The 15,090-nt window shown below is 55.8% G+C and overlaps 1 protein-coding gene across 5 annotated transcripts in view; it reads left to right on the top strand.

Moving 5' to 3' along the window:
- Window positions 1-15,090, top strand: part of PHACTR4 (phosphatase and actin regulator 4) — a 64,087-nt gene that overhangs the window by 40,870 nt on the left and 8,127 nt on the right. For 4 of the 5 annotated variants that reach the window (XM_066982351.1, XM_066982352.1, XM_048073169.2 and 1 more), the window contains 4 exons: window positions 8,364-8,540; window positions 8,991-9,071; window positions 12,171-12,335; window positions 12,464-12,823. In XM_066982351.1, the coding sequence (XP_066838452.1) occupies window positions 8,364-8,540; window positions 8,991-9,071; window positions 12,171-12,335; window positions 12,464-12,823 (783 nt within the window). Of the gene's footprint in view, window positions 1-110; window positions 511-8,363; window positions 8,541-8,990; window positions 9,072-12,170; window positions 12,336-12,463; window positions 12,824-15,090 lie in introns of those variants that run through there. The other variant, XM_048073168.2, reaches the window with a different exon arrangement.

Below are 15,090 nucleotides of genomic sequence, written 5' to 3'. Positions count from 1 at the left end.
CTCACCCCCATCGGTGCCGTGGCTCAGGTAGGCTCTCACCGCCCCTCCGCTCTCCCTCCTGGCTCCCAGCTTTTTCTGGGCTGGGTGCGAGGCAGGACCGAGGGGTGTTGATGATTTTGGGTTGTGCAGCTCAGTGGCTGGAGCGTTGGCTGTCTCCTCCCCTTCCTGAGCTTCAGCCCCAGCCAGCGCGGCTCTGGAATGACAGGCATTCCTGCGCCAGGGGAGCTGGCATGGGCGCCTATTTATGAGAATCAAGTGCCTGGGCTCCGGGGGACAGGACCCGCACCGCGCACCCTGCCACCGCCTCGCCTCCCGCAGCCACCGCGCTCGCCCGGCGCTGGAGCCTTGCCCGGCCGCGGGCGTGGATTTACCATTTCCGAGGGCTCCGGAGCTCTCCCGGGGTCCCGGCTGGTTTTTCTCTCCCTTCCCGCTGCCTCCCGGAGAGCCGCTCGGGAAGGAGTCTGATGGGGCAGCCGCACTTCTCCAGACCGGTCAGTCCGGCTGCTTTCGGTGAGTAATGGAGGGCAAGGGAGAGACGGCCGGGGGAGATGGCGGGGCAGGACCGCAGGTGAAACGGAGGAGTCGGGAGGGGAGGAATGCAACGCGGGGCTTGTGTAACCTGCGCCCGGCACGGAGCCGGGAGGAGAAACCGGAGGAATAACTCCATTTCCTTCCTTTTCTCCTACGTCCCGCGCGGTGCCGCGTTCTGCTGGTCCGCGGGCGGGCTCCGAGCCGAGGTTTTTAGGGGTGGCTGTAGGGGCACGAGCTTCAGAAATAAAACCGCCCTGCCTGGGCTGGGAGTCAGCCCCGCGGGCTGCCCGGAGCTGCCGCCTTGTGTGCACAGCACCCCGCTTCTGGGGCTTGGCAGTCGCCTGTCTGCTTGTTTTCTCTCTCCCCTGCCAGGTAGCTCTAGGTCTGAGTTTTAGCTGATGGGATTTGGTGGACAGGGAGAGCCGATCCTCCCTTGTTTGAGGCTCTGGGGGCAGTGCTGCTTCCCAAACGCCGCTCGGTGCCGTGCCCGGGACTGGGATGCACTGGAAACAAGGAGGCTTCGCGCGTGCCCCGCTTCTGCTATCGCGTCCCGACGGCTGGCAGACGCCTGGCTCAAGCTGCCCGCTCCGTGCACCAAATTAGCTGATTTTTACAGAAACACTTGACACCGCGCACAGCAAGCTCCCCGAGGGACAGATGATTTTCTCATTCTTTTTCGCTTTTATGACTTTGAACCCACCGAGCGTTTTTAGGGCTCAGCTTAAACCAGTGACTTTGCTCCCCACCCCCAGTTCGCTCTGGCTGGTCTTGTTCAAGAGCTGCTAAAAATAAGTGGTATTGAGAGAGGGTGGAAGGAAGAAGAAAACTTCGTCCTTCCTCGCGCTGTCAGTAGCGATGGGCAGCATCTCCTTGGGTCTAGGGGCTGGTAGAAGACGGATCCGTCCCGTCTCAGCCTCATCTCTCACCGGGCACCAGAGATGTGGGCAACTTCGAGAGGAGTGGGGTCACCGGCACGATGATGCTGCGCCGTGCCCGAGGCTGGAGGCCAGCAGCCCGGGGGTTCCTGCGGCTGGTCTCGGGTCTTTGCTCGTGGTACTGCTTACGTAGCTCCTCCTGAACAAATTGGGACTTTGGAGGGGTGGCTCGTGCGTTAATTTTGGCAGGATGCTGCTGGAAAGGAAGGTCTGGAGAAGGTTATGGTGATCAACAATGTACAAAAGCTGGGGGCTGGGACTCTTTGAGGCTGCTTTGTGATCGCAGCCTTCTCTTGCTTTAAGGTCAGGATTTGTGTCTTCCCTGGACCGTTCAGGAAGCGTGCGTGAAGTTTCTGAAGCTGCTATAGGAAGCTAGAAACATTTACTTACAGCGCTTTTCTGATGCTCTAACCTGAACAGCATTTCCATCAAAAGGGTCTTTGTTTGCTTGTTGGGTCGTAGCTGTTTGCTTGAAAGCTTTTTGCATTCTGAGCTGCTCAGCCTGGCACAACGAAGCCGAGTTATTCTGCAGCCCGTGCACCGGCGCTGTTTTGGCAACGGGAGCGTTTGTTGCAGTGCCACGGCGTGAGCGCACGGGCTGGGCTTTGCAAGGCGCTCTCGCTGTCGCCTTAGGTCCAGGGTCTTCTGCAAAACGCGCTCCCGAGGTGCGGTAACGTCGGGGTTATAATGAGCAGCCGCGCTCAGCAAAAAGCTCCCGATGCACCTGCAGGCCTGGGGACGGCACAACTGCCGGCGTGCTCGGGAAACGGAGGTGATCGAGGTGCTGGGAGCTGCTGCTGTGGTGTCGAGTGCCTCATTTGTCCCGGTGACATCTGGCTTTCGGCGAAGTGCTCACGCCGTAGCACGGCCTCGTGCACTGACGGACCTACGGCAGCGAGCCTGGAGGACACGGCTGAGGCTGAAGTGCCCGGTGAGCTCCTCGTGAACAGAAATCCTGGAACTCGTGCTAATTACCGGTTACCACTCCTGTGCTACCAGTCACTGCCGCAGTAGGAGATGGGTTCTGGGTGGAATGTGGTTTGTCGACGGTAGCAATCTGGCTCCGGAGCTCACGATTTACACACAGTGAGTCCTCTACAGAAGGAAATGAGAAAGCATCAGCGTGTTCTTTGTGAGGCTCTCTGTCCATAAGGATGGAATTAAAGAGCTCTCCCACCTCCGGACGGGGACAGAGAGCCTGCTGTACCGCGGGGGAGATGTGTCTGCTGGGGCTCAGGGCGGCTCTGCCAGCCCTCGGGTGTCTGCAGAGAGATCTGGGGGAGAAAAGCAGCAAGTTCTCGTCTTTTCCTAACAGCTTTTGTCCCGTCCTGGGGCTCGCTGACCCCTTCCTCCTTAAAGGAGGGTTGTGCCACTCTGTTCATGAGCACTGGAAATTAGTAGTTTCCCTCCCAGGCATTTAGGAATAGAATATGAATTGTCAGCATCTGGGAGCCGCTGCTTTGATTTCTTCACATCCTTCTTGCTTTGTTAGGGTCCCTAACTTGGGCCTTGAAGTGATTTTCAGTTTATGTAATGGTGTGTCAGTCCCAAACAAAATAAACTTCTCCATAGCCCTGCTGGCTTTTGATGGTGTGTGGCCTGAGTTTAAATGGTTTCAAAGTTCACCAGGACCAATTCTGCAGTGACCTGCACTCGATGCAGCTTGGCTCTGATTTTAATTCTTGAATACTTTGCCCCAGAGGTGCAGCTGTCTCATGTTCGGTTGCAGGTATCTGCCCTAGGAGAGATGGCCCGTAATGAAGTAAAGGATTTTTGTTCGTGTTGGTGCCTGAAACCTCTGCGGTGCCTTTTCCTTGGCTGGTAACGCACTGCACAGAAGGATTTTTGGGGGGTTGAAGGGTGAGGATCGACTGTATTTGCTCTCGTGACAGCTTCTCCTGCCTAGGACCGCAGTGGGGCCATTAGACCAATATATTTATGCGCTGGACGTTCCTGCAGGCCGGCTAGATAGCTGCTTGCTGTTGCGTCCCATGAGAACAAGCGTGGCGTTCCTCTGCCCCCGCAGATCCCGGCTCTGCCGGTCTGACCCTGGAGAGCCGAGGGGAGCAGTGAGAGCTCTGCCACCTTTAACAGGAACGGCTGCCCCGGGCCTGGCGGAAGCTTTGGGAGCAGATGACACATGCCGTGCCGCAGCCACTTGCTGAGGGTGACGAGTTTGGGAACCAACTGCGCGTCTCCAGCCTCTCCCACCTTCTCTGGGATAACATCGCGGCAGCGGCCGCACGCCCCCCGTGCCCTTGCTTACAGGGTGCAGTGGGAGAAGAGCTTTGTTTCTGCCTAGATTTCAGTGGTGAGATGGGAGCGTAAACGCGTAGCAGCCTGCAGAAGGAGGGTTTGGAAGACCAGCTGGCCGGGCGGCTCTTGGACTCGCTGCGTGCCGACGGAGAGCTGCGTCCCTCACTGCTGGCACCGCCCCAGCTTTCTGCCTCCTCGCGTCTCCAGGCTGTGCCAATTGTGTGACGCTTCCCGAGACTGCTGCAGCCTAAACATTTTGGGTTAACGCGGATCTGCTGCTTAAACAGCTCAAATTCACCTCCTTGTTTTGGTGGAGCGGGATCAGGGCACGCGTTGAGCGTTTCGGAGAGATCTGCGGCAGCTTCGGGTAGGGAAGCCGGGAGGCAGCAGCCAGGGTACGGCTCCGTCCCCAGATCCACGGGGTCTGTCCGAGGCATGGCAGCAATGCACTGAAGTCTCAGCAGGTGTTTTATCACGGAGTTTTCCTCGACCAGGGCTCTGCAGCGGGGCTGGGTGAGGGCTGTGGGTGTCGGGGTGCGCTCTGACATCTCCCCCTGCTCCAGGGCCACTTGGCTGCGACGGGCGCTTCGCGTGGCTTTGGTGGAAGGGCTGAGCAGCTCGTTCTCTGGCACGGGGACACACTGAGACCTGCTTACTGGAAAGCTCTTGACCTTCTCATGACTCCCCTGGCTTCACCCAGGCCCGCGCGACCTCGTTCAACCTTTCCCCATAAATTTAAAATGTGTTTTCCAGCCCGGGACCGCAGCGCGGGTGAGGCTGGCTCCCTGGGCGCAGACTTGCCACGCAGGTCAGCAGCCTGGGTGCTGAGCAGGGTGAGGGCATCAGCTCCCGATGCTTCTCGCCCTTCCCTCCGGGTCTGGTTCCTCTCTCGGCCCCGCTGCCTTCCCCGAGCATCCCCGGTGCTTCCTCTGCAGCTGCCCCGGGTGCGAGCCCCAGCCTCGGACCCTCCTGCACCTCGTAGAGCACAGCAAGGAGAGGCACGGAGAAATTTGCCTTGCCAGGGCTCCTTTCAGAGTGAGGTGCCCTCTCTGAGCCTTACTTTGTGGAAATTCGAGGTGGAAACGGGCTGTGGTCGGAGGAAAGTTCCTTTTCCAGGGGTGCGTGAGCACCATCCAACGTGAGCAGTCACCGCACAAGGAGGGTGTTGGAGGTACAGCTCCCTAAGAGCACACCTACAGATGCCGAGCCGCCTGCTAATTAGCAGTAAAGGCAATTCGTAATTGCATCAGAGCAGGCTATTTTAAATGTCTGTGTCCACGCGGTAATTACGGGGTGGAAAGGGGAAGAGTGTCACGGCAGGGATCGGGGCACCCCGGGCCCTCCTGCGAGCAGCCTGCCCTGCGGAGCTGGAGCCCCTGGGTGTGCGGGGTGGGGAACTGCTCTCGTGGCATCAACACGTGGGTTTTGTTCTGCCGGGAGCATGGGGTGGTGAAAACGACTTGGATTGGGGCTGGGTGCTAGGGGAGGGTGCGTAGTGTGCCTGCCCCCCCACTTGCACGGCTGTTTTTGGACAGAACTGATTACAAAACACCAAAACCGGGCGTTTAAAACACCAAAACCGGGCGTTTAAAACACCAAAACCAACAGTTTTCATGTTGGTCCAGACCTGGTTCACGGCACAAGGCTACGAGCAGCTGCTAGCACCGCTGCTGGGGCGGCGTGGCAGAGGAGCCGTCACCGAGTTATTAGATATCGATGGCGAATGTCATGACGAAACCAAGCTTTTGTATTAACCTGCCTGCTTGCAGGTAAGGGCAGCCAGGCACCTGGTGCGAAACTCCACCCCGAGATGGTATTCGGTTCGACAGCCAGACCCGGGCTGCAGGAGCTGGTGGAACAGATCCTTCCCCGTGGGATAAAGCTCGCACGTGGGCTTTCCCCCACCCTGCTGCTTCCAGCTGCGCCTGGTGTGGGGACGTCGCGTGTCCCCGACGGTCCCGGCTCGTCCTTCCGTGTCCGTCCCTTCTCCCCGGCTGCTCGGAGGTGGCCGGCGGGGGAGTGCTCGTCCTTCTCCCTCTAATTGGAAACGGAGACACCGCAGCTCGCCGAGGTCTCCCTTCATTAATCCGCGGACCTGACCGTTGAGTTTTCTTTTAATAACTCGTTCTGCTTAGCGCAGCACTCCCGACAGCTCGGGTGGCAGGCGGCACATAGGTTACATTCCTAAGAGCAATTCAAAGAAGGGACGCACACATATATGTGAAAGAAGCTCGGTACGGCCGTCTTCGGTGCTGATGCTGCTCTTCGGAGAGGCGAGGGGCACCGAACGTAGGCTCAGAAGTGCCGTGCGTGGCCCTTGGGATCCAAATTCAGCACACAGCTTGTGCCTGGCGAGCAGTGTCGCCTGCCTGGCAAGCTTTGGGAACGCTCTGCTGAGCAAAGTGAATGCTGCTTTTTCAAATTGCGTGTACGACTCGGGGGCTAATGTGCCGCTCTCTGAAGAAAGTGCCTCTGAGCATCCAGACAACTCAGCTCGGGTTTCTGGGAGCTCAAAATGCCATTTTTGTGTGTCCCTGCTTCCTCCCACCCTCCCTCCCAGCAGAAAATCACAGAATAGAGCCGCAGAAGATCACGGGTCGGTGCTGACATCTCGGATGCTGCGTTCCACCCAGATGCTCTCCTGTTACGAAGCCAGCTTTTTAAAGAAGCAGCTCAGACGCTGAATTATCATCCTTTTTTTCAAATAAACGTGGACTGGCATCAGTTTTTCACTGGCTCTGAGTGAGCTTTCTGTTAGGGGAGCTGATTTTATGTTAAAAAAAATAAAAAATACATCCACTCCGATCCTCTCAGCCATCACTGCATGAAATCTGGAGACCAGTGAGCGGGAGGAGAGAAACCTGTGCAGCACTGGAAGGATCGTGCGTTTTAGGGGAAGTCTGAAATGGCCATAATCAGCTCTGCAAATAGGTTTTTTCCCTGCTAGCTAGCACAGCAGCAGGTCACTTCCCTGCCACTCCAACCCCTTGCAAACCTGTGTGCTGGGCTGGTTTTCCTCTTGCTCCATCGCTGCTTAAAGACCACACTTCTCCAACGGGATCTGGATCCTCTTCCTGGAATATTCTCCATTTTTCCTTGTGCTGTGAGCGCTCTTCTCTTTCCTGCTGTGCACTGGTCTTCGTTTTGCTTGTGCTGAGAGCAAGAAGCTGGGATCCTGCTGTGCCGTGACCCCTGGTGCTCACCCAGCTTCCCCAAGCCTCCCGGGGCTCCGACATCCCACACCAGGCAGCACTGCACGTAGAGCTCCACCAAAAGTCAGCAGCTGGGGTTTTCTTGGTTTATTTCCCATCCTCTGCTCTTGCCCACGTTGACAGGAGTCCGCTTTTATGCGTCTGAGTCTGCTAACTTCGGTGGGTGTTTGTGTGATCTAACAGGTATGTTGTTAGCTCTTTGTCCTATGTGCAAAATGGCTTTCCCCTAAAATTCCTTTCCCAATCTCTTCCCCCCAGGAGATTGGCTGAACTCACCGCCTGGCCCAGGGGGTATTGTCTTTTCTGCAGGCGCGTCATACAGGCTTGCCTGACTAAAAGGCCTCTTGGGATCCCAGGAGGCTTGCAGACTCCACAACACTTGACTTAAAGGCTCAAAAATGAGGTGCACAAGTGCGATGTGTAAGGCAGCCCGGCACGTGGTGTTGGGCAGGACCTTTGTAGGACCGGAGGAAGTCTCTAGGCTGTTGCCCATGGTTTGTGTTCTCATGGGGCTGGGGTGCTCCCGTCTTACCCCGTGCCAAAGCCAAGGATTCGCAGCCTGCAGGCGAAGACCACGAACAGCCCCCCAGCTGCCTTCACTTAGGTTGTGCGCACTCGGATTTTTTTTTCCTGCATGCTCTGCTGGATTCTGCTGACTGTAAGTGTTCCCTTATAAGCGTTCCCTTATGTTTCTTGTGTTTCCTCCCATACCCAGGAACCGGCAACGCCAGGCAGGCCAGAACTGAAAGTCACCAGCGTAGGGTTTTGTGCTCTGGTTGTGCTTCCCAAGTTGTTCCTTTATGAACTTTGTTGCGCTAAGTCTGGCTCTTTTTTTTTTGCGCGTCCCTTCCCGCCTCCGTGTCCTTCTTGTGTTGTTCTCCAGAGACCTGGCGTGCAGTAGGTGGAGCGCGGGCCCGTATTGTGTTGCTTTCCTGTGTGGTTGTTGCTCTTGGCTGGCGATGCCGGCCTTATTTATAGAGGAAAAATCAGCGAGACTGAGCTCTAGCACGGGTCTGGTAATTGTGCCGTGTGTAGACGGTCATGAAAAGGGGCTCTGCAGGCTGGGAGGGCTGCGTGTCCGTGTCGGTACGTGGGTCTGGCACCAGTCGCTTCCAGCTGCGGATGAGCAAACTGCAGCGGTGATTCGTGTTCCTTGGGTGAAGCTGTGGCCCTGCAAACTCCAACTAATCCTCGGTTCATCAGGAAGCCTCTTAGCGGTTACCCTTTGCACTGTTAACTTTGGAACCCCCCTCCCCTCGTCTCTCCGAGCGAAATGCCGGCGGGTTACGTGAAGGCGTGGAGTCTTGCTGCCTCCTTTGCATGAGCGTGTGCCGCCGTTTCGCAGGGTGCGAGGGGCTGGCTGGCGGGAGATGGCAGCTGTCCTCTGCAGCACGAAAGTAAAACTCCCTCTGTGTTCTTTCCCGTGCAGCTGAAGAGGTGGATCACCCCCCGAGCGATGCCGGCATGGGGGTAGATGTCCTGGAATCGGGCGACACCACGCCTCCCACCAAGAGAAAAAGCAAGTTCTCAAGCTTCGGCAAGATCTTCAAGCCCTGGAAGTGGAGGAAAAAGAAAAGCAGTGACAAATTTAAGGAGACTTCGGAAGGTAAGGGGGGCAGGGTGGGAATCCCTCCCTCCAGCTGGGAAAGCTGCGCTGAGCCCGCTGGCTGGTGAGGGCGGCTCGCGGCCACGAGCCCAAGCGCCGGCACGCGTGAGAGCCAAAGCGTGACTTGGGCGAAGGGCTGGCACCTGCGAGCTCTCCAGAAACACCTTGCCGTGGAGCAGTGCTCACAGACAAGCAAATTCCTTCTTGGAAGGAAGCTCCCGGGGCAGCCGCGGGGAGGGAGGGTTTGCTCCGCGATCACCAATCTAGCGTGAGGCGCATGCCTGGGCGTGCAGCCCCCCCGCCCTCTTATTAATCCATGCAATGCAGTGAAATTCGAAGCCCTTTTACTTCTTCCAGGGGACTTTAAAAAAAACCAAAAGTATCGTCTTGAACTTCTAGCTTACCCTGTTTTCTGAGTGCTTTTTTTTTTTTTTTCAATTTAATTATCAGTTTTAGAACGAAAGATTTCTATGCGAAAGCCAAGAGAGGAGCTGGTAAAAAGAGGGGTTCTGTTGGAAGACCCTGAGCAGGGTGAGTCCGCACCTGAGCTTCTCCTCCGCCTGTCTGTGTTCTGTGTAGCCGACCTTCCTCATGCAACACCCCCCCTTGCAGCCGTTCTCCTCGGGGAGGCAAATTTAAGGGCTCTTACTTGCTGATGCGGTTCTTGTCTGTTTGTCTTGCCCTCCTCGCTGTGCTCTCCTGCCTGACTTTCGCACCTGGCAGGGAAGGCAGCCCGCCCGCGCGGTTAGGAAGATGTCCCAAAGAAAGAGCAGCGCCTGGCTTGGACATCTTCCTGCCTGCTGCCAGCGGGCATCCTGCGTGTCACCCCCCACCCTGTCCCTCGTGTGCGTGTCCTGGTCCAGCCACCCTGTCTTGTCCTGTCAAGCTCCTCTGGCACGCTTCGGCTCAGCACCTCTGGTTTGTTCCCATCGCGCTCTGACCATCGCGGGAGAGGCGCTGACCTTGGAGTTCAGGTTTGAAGGCTTTAGGCGTGGAAAAAGGAGACAAGTGACGACTTTGAGCTGCCCTGGGGTAGGGGGATTTCCTCGAGGAGTTAGAGATGGGTTGCCTCATGTTATGGCATTATATTTGGCCATATTGTGGCTTATTGAAGCTTTTTTTTGGGGTGGCCCTTTGGGGACCCAGGAGTTGCACTCAGTGATCTTTGTGGGTTGCTTCCAACTCGGATATTCCGTGATTCTCCTACTTTGTCATCCCTGCTGTCTGAGTTGGGGTCAACCTGCCAAAATAACCCTTTGGCCAGCTCAGTTCACCCTTGGATGTAAAAGGGAGAGGGCAGGAGCGGCGGCAGAGCAGCCCACCCGCTTGGGCGGCAGCTAAAGCTTAGCTTTGGCTAAGCCCACGCTGGTTCTTCTGAGGGTGGGTGGTTCTTCTTAGGGTTCTTCTAAGAAAGGTACCAAGTGGAAAAGTGGAGGTAAAAAAATAAAAAATAAAGTGGTTTTCAGAGCCAACCACTGAAAGCTAAGCTGCGAAGTAAAAGCTAACAGGGTTGTTTGCAGCTGCCCTGTAATAAAAGCCGCTTACAACCACCTGAGGGGGTGAGTGCTGGGCTGGAGGAAGAATTCGCCGTGGTACACAAGTGTAGGAGGTCACAGGATGAAACTGTGGAGGAGATCAAAGGCTTCATGTAGCAAACTTCCCCCTGGAGATGACAGAGGAGAGAGGTCTTCCAAACGGTAAGGCTGGACCAGAAGCGTGGCTGAGAGGTGGAATTATTTTCTGCTTTAAGTCATCTGATCTGGCTTAAGGAGCAGGAGATGGTTATAACCTGGGCAAAGTGCAAGCTCAAGGGACGAGGGAGCAATCGGTATTGTCAGGAGGGATAGATTGGAAAGCACATTATCTAAATCCCTTGCTTCTCTGATTTTTAAGGCACTGGAAGGGTCATGAGATGGTGGTGGTAGGTTTCTGTATTTCCTTGCATTTTTAAGACCTGCTCTTACAGGGTCAGCTAATTTTCTTAGGCAAGTCCGTAGCAAAAAAAAATAAATGAATAAATCTGGAAACCCCTGAGCGAGCAAGGAGGTAGGGAAGAGGAATAGCAGAGGCTTTTTGAACCCCATGCAGCTGGCAGGGGACGAGGCCCTGCTGCTCCCTGGGGAGGCCGGGTGGTCGTGCTGCTGGCCTTGACCTTGGAGGAGGCCGCGGGAGCTGGAGGTCGGAGCAGCAAGGAACCGGCAGCAGTGTGCTGCAGCTCCCTGCCAGAGAAGGGCACGCCAGGTGTGAATGACTAAGGAAAAGCAAGATCGTACTGTTCCTGCCTCCCTGGCTGAAAACTCCAGCTAGCCAGAGGCGATTGCTGCTATAAAAAGCTCCCAGCTCATCTCTTGAGTTTCAGCCCTGGCTGGGGAGGAAACTCCCTCTTGCTGCTGTCTGCACTTCCTGCATTTCAGGGAAGGGCAGAGCTGTTTTCCATCTCCCTGCAGGAACCAAGGCTGATTTTATTTTGCAGAAAAGAAAGCCTGGGGAGATTTCAGCTTGGCACCTTTGCTTTCAGCTTCTGCGTGACACCAGGGCACTTCTGCATAAGGCTGTGTTCCCCTAGGGGAGGGGAGAGAGCATCTCGGGGTGGGGAGAAGAGGGCAGTGGGTTAAGTCACCAAACATTGGAGCAGCAGAACGTGCTAGAACGCCTGGCAGGCTCGTGATGCTGTACATGAATTGCCTGAGAGATGCTAGGCTGAAGATGGTGAGGACTGTGAATAAAAGGGGTGATGTACATGCTCAAGTTTTCTTGAGATGGAAAGCAGTCAGAACAGGCACTGCCCCTTAAAAGGGATGTGAAGCCTGAATCTGGGAATAATAATATTGAGAGGTTGTCCTGTCAAGGCAGTTCAGGAGGCAGAGAATGGTTGAGGATTTCAGCCATTGGTAGAGCTTTAAGGGCTCTCAAAAGCACCAGGATCAAGCAGGGCTGAAAAGATTTAATTTATTTATTTACCCCAGAAGAGGTCTTGCTTCTCACATTTGGGAGGCTCCATGCTGGCATCTACAAAAGCAGAGATTGTCAGGCTGATGAAGATGCATTGTTACCTCTGATTAACACAAAGGTGAAAAGTGAGAAAAGCTGCACTGCGGGCACAGCAGTCATCTTTCTGCCCAATTCAGGGTAGAAACACAAGGAAAACAGAGGTGCTCCAGCTCATTTTAAGGAGTTATCAAAATATATCATTTCATGTCCAGTAGAAGACTTGGCTAGTGCTGGATTTTGTGTTGCAGCAGAAAATGTGATTACTCTGTAGTGATGAGGGGATGTGGAAGCTGCTGGAGGCTAACTGACCGCAGCTTCGTTGGGCACGCCAGTCTTACGTTTTTAAACGTGGCAGCATTCTTTCTAAATAAGGTGGTAGATCAAGAGGCTGCTGAAGAAGAAAAACACTTGATGGGATCCAGTGCTGTAGTATTTGCTTGTTGATAATGAAATCGAGAGCTCTCAGCCCGAGCTAGAGTTGGTTTTGCTGTGCTCTCCTCTGCAGGAGGGAGGCAGAAGATCAGCTCCTTTGGAAGCCAGAGAGAAATCGGTGCAGATCGATGGCAGCTCAGCCACGTCTCTTCTCTCTCGTGCTTTCTGAGTGTTTTCTGTTGTTTCTCTCCTCCCATCCCCGTGCAGATGGTGAGGAACCAGAGAAGCTGAACCCGCCGGCACTGAAGAATGGCCACACGGTCCCCATCGGTGGTCCCGGGGCCGGTAACCCGGCCAGCCAGGAGGAAGAGGCCCCAAAGTCATCCAGCCTTAGGAAGCCTGTTCCAGCTGAGGAACCAAAGAAAAGACAAGGTAAGAAACCAGAGTGTGCAGAATTGGTTGCTTCAGATTCTGATGGGAGTAGCTTTGAATTCTCATCTGATTCTTCCTCCCCCCTCTGGGCCTTCCAGCCTCTTAAACGGAGCTGTCTCACCTTGCAGGCTCGTCCAGCAGCCAACCTGGTCCCGAATCGGAGCCACCGCAGGAGCCCCACGTTCCCAGGCAGCCTCTTCTTCCTCCAAAAAGACCTCCCTCCACGTCCCAGGAGGCAAACGAGGTGCAAGCAAAGGATCCTGCACCTGCCAGCAGCGCTGCAAAACCCGCACCCACCACCCCAGCCCCTGTCGCAGCAAAGACAGCCAGCTCCACAGCTGCCCCCTCCCCAGCCCCCAGGACTCTGCCCCCTGCTCTTGCCAGTGCCAACACTACTGCTCCCGTGAGCACGACCAGCACAGCTCCTGCCAAGCAGCCTCCCGTCCCGCCGCCCAAGCCTGTCAACAGAAACAGCAACTCGGTGATAGGTGAGTGCCTCTGCAAGCTGCCTTGGTGGGTGTCCTGGAGCCCTCGCTCTGCTATTCCCTTACAAAGGAGAGAGGATGTGTTTTAGTATGATTTAGAGAATATTGTGTCGCAAACGTTTGACAGTTTTTGCTGAAAACAGCCCAGTTTGGGCTTAAAGGATCTGCCGGTGTTTAGCCAGGGCATCCGTGTAATTCCTGGGGTGCTCTGCCCTAAGTCACCCCCTCTGTCGGACGGGCACGTTTCCTGCCTGCTTCTGGCAGGGGTGGGAGTGGTGCAGGGAGAGGGGAAGGCAGTTCTGTGTCAGCTGCATGGCTGTCTGAATGTCGATGCTTCGCCGGGAGCTGGGATTCAGCCACGGACACCTGGGATCGTGGATGGTGGATGAGACTTGGTTATACCCGGGCACCTTCTCCAAGGTCTGAGGCCAGGATGTTGCTGTGTTAGTCTTGTGTCCGTATGTCTTGTCCCGTGGACGAGTACTCTGGTGTAATTTGAGCTGAATCTTCACACTTAGGGAAAGAATTAAGTGTCTTAGCTCTGTTTCTAAGCAGATGATCTGGGAAAAGAGTTTCTTAAAGCTGAGATCCCGCCCTGTTCAGGACTTTTAGAAGCAGTGCTGGGGAAAATGAGACCACTTCAGTCCCTCGCCTGTTCGTATTTCTCAGGTCACCTGCTAATCTTTGCACTGGGCCGGCAGAGGCTGGTACAGGTCAGGAGGGAGGTTCCTGGGAAGATTGATGGGACAGGTCTGTGTTGGTATCTCAACGCGGAGGCGTTGCGCAGGTGTGGTTTGGGAGGCAGCGGTAGAAGCCGAGATTGTGTGCAAGTTACCATCTGAACTAGCCCGGGCCACTGCTTTCAGTGCAGGCTGCATCCCTCTGCTCGGTTTGGGGCTTCTCCTTGCCCTAGCAGGTTTTGCAAGTGACCTTGAGATGGTATTAAACACTCCTGTATGCCAGACCAGCTTGATTAGTCCGACCATGCCTGAGCACCCGATGAAATACTTTCTTGTTTTCTTTAAGCTGCTTGCACACGTCGCAGATGGTATTTGAAATGCCCCAACACTAATTGCAGGAGGTACTTGTGGAACAAAAAATGGGGCTGAAGACAGTCTGTCCAACGTGTGTTTGGACCCAGCCTCCCCAAAATCCGGGGCTGGGTGCACCTGTGGCTGCGGGGGTGTGGAGGAGAAGGGAGGAGAGCTGCCAGCCCCTCGTTTTCTGGAGGAGAGAGCAGAGGCACGACGGAGCTGTGCGCGCCGTCACTGCTGCGCGAGCCTCGTTTTGCTGCTGTGGATAAACAGCAGCAGTGGAACTGGCTTCATGAGGTCTCTGGTGCGTGCTCTGACTCGGGGCATGTTTTAGCTGTTGTGCTGCTGCTGTCGTAACGCAGGCAGGGAGAGCTGTCAGCGTGCAGACCGCCCGTTTGTTCCCTCGTGAAGCCGGTCATTGTGCTCGTTCTGCGAGCAGTCCCGCCATCTGAGGCAGCAGCTGAAAATAAGGCTGAGGAAATGCTTGCTCTTGGGGGCAGAGATTTTAATCAGCATCAGCTTGGAAAAGAAAGCAGGGCACGCGGTGCCCTCCGGATGGCTGGGAGCTCGGCGCGGCCCCGGTGCATGGTGCTGGGGGGGTTCAGGAGCAGCAGCTGAGATCTGGTCGGGGCTGGAGCAGTGGATCCGGCCGCGGTGGCACTCGCTGGCTTCCCTCCTTATCGCGCTGAAGTGCTGGCTGGCTCAGGAGGATGCTTTAAGTGGTGCCCAGCCCTCTTCTGTCTCCTCTTTCTCCTGCCAACTACTCGGTCCCTTTCAAAATCCGTCTGCTGTTACCCAAAGGTGACCCGAGCCTGGTCCCGCCAGGCTTCGAGCGCCGCTGAGGGGACACTGCAACCCCTCCAGGCCGGCGCTGATGGGAGCTGAGGGCACTCGGTGTTTTCCACAATCTGGCTCTTAATCTACGAGGGGAAAGTCTAAAAATGCTAAACATCCCAGAAATGTGCCCACCTCTCTGCAGTTATGCGCCCTTATCTCGGCGGGGCGCTCCCTGCTCGCAGCACCCTCTTGTGGTGCGCGACTCCTCCAGCTCCCTGGTGGGGCCCAGCTGCGTGACCGTCTTCTGCTCCGCTTCCAGCAGGTGGGCGAAACCTCTCCAAGCCCCACAAGTCGTCAGAGTATGGATGCTGAAGGTTACAGGCTCCTACAGCAAGAGCAGAGCGGTCTTCACGGGTGCAACTTCTTCCCTAGGGCCTACAGGGTGTTCTAGGAACCTAA

Source organism: Anser cygnoides, chromosome 24 (assembly GCF_040182565.1).
Source record: "Anser cygnoides isolate HZ-2024a breed goose chromosome 24, Taihu_goose_T2T_genome, whole genome shotgun sequence".
Taxonomy (NCBI): domain Eukaryota; kingdom Metazoa; phylum Chordata; class Aves; order Anseriformes; family Anatidae; genus Anser; species Anser cygnoides.
Note: the sequence above shows the minus strand (reverse complement) of the source record. Positions and strands in the feature narration are given on the sequence as shown.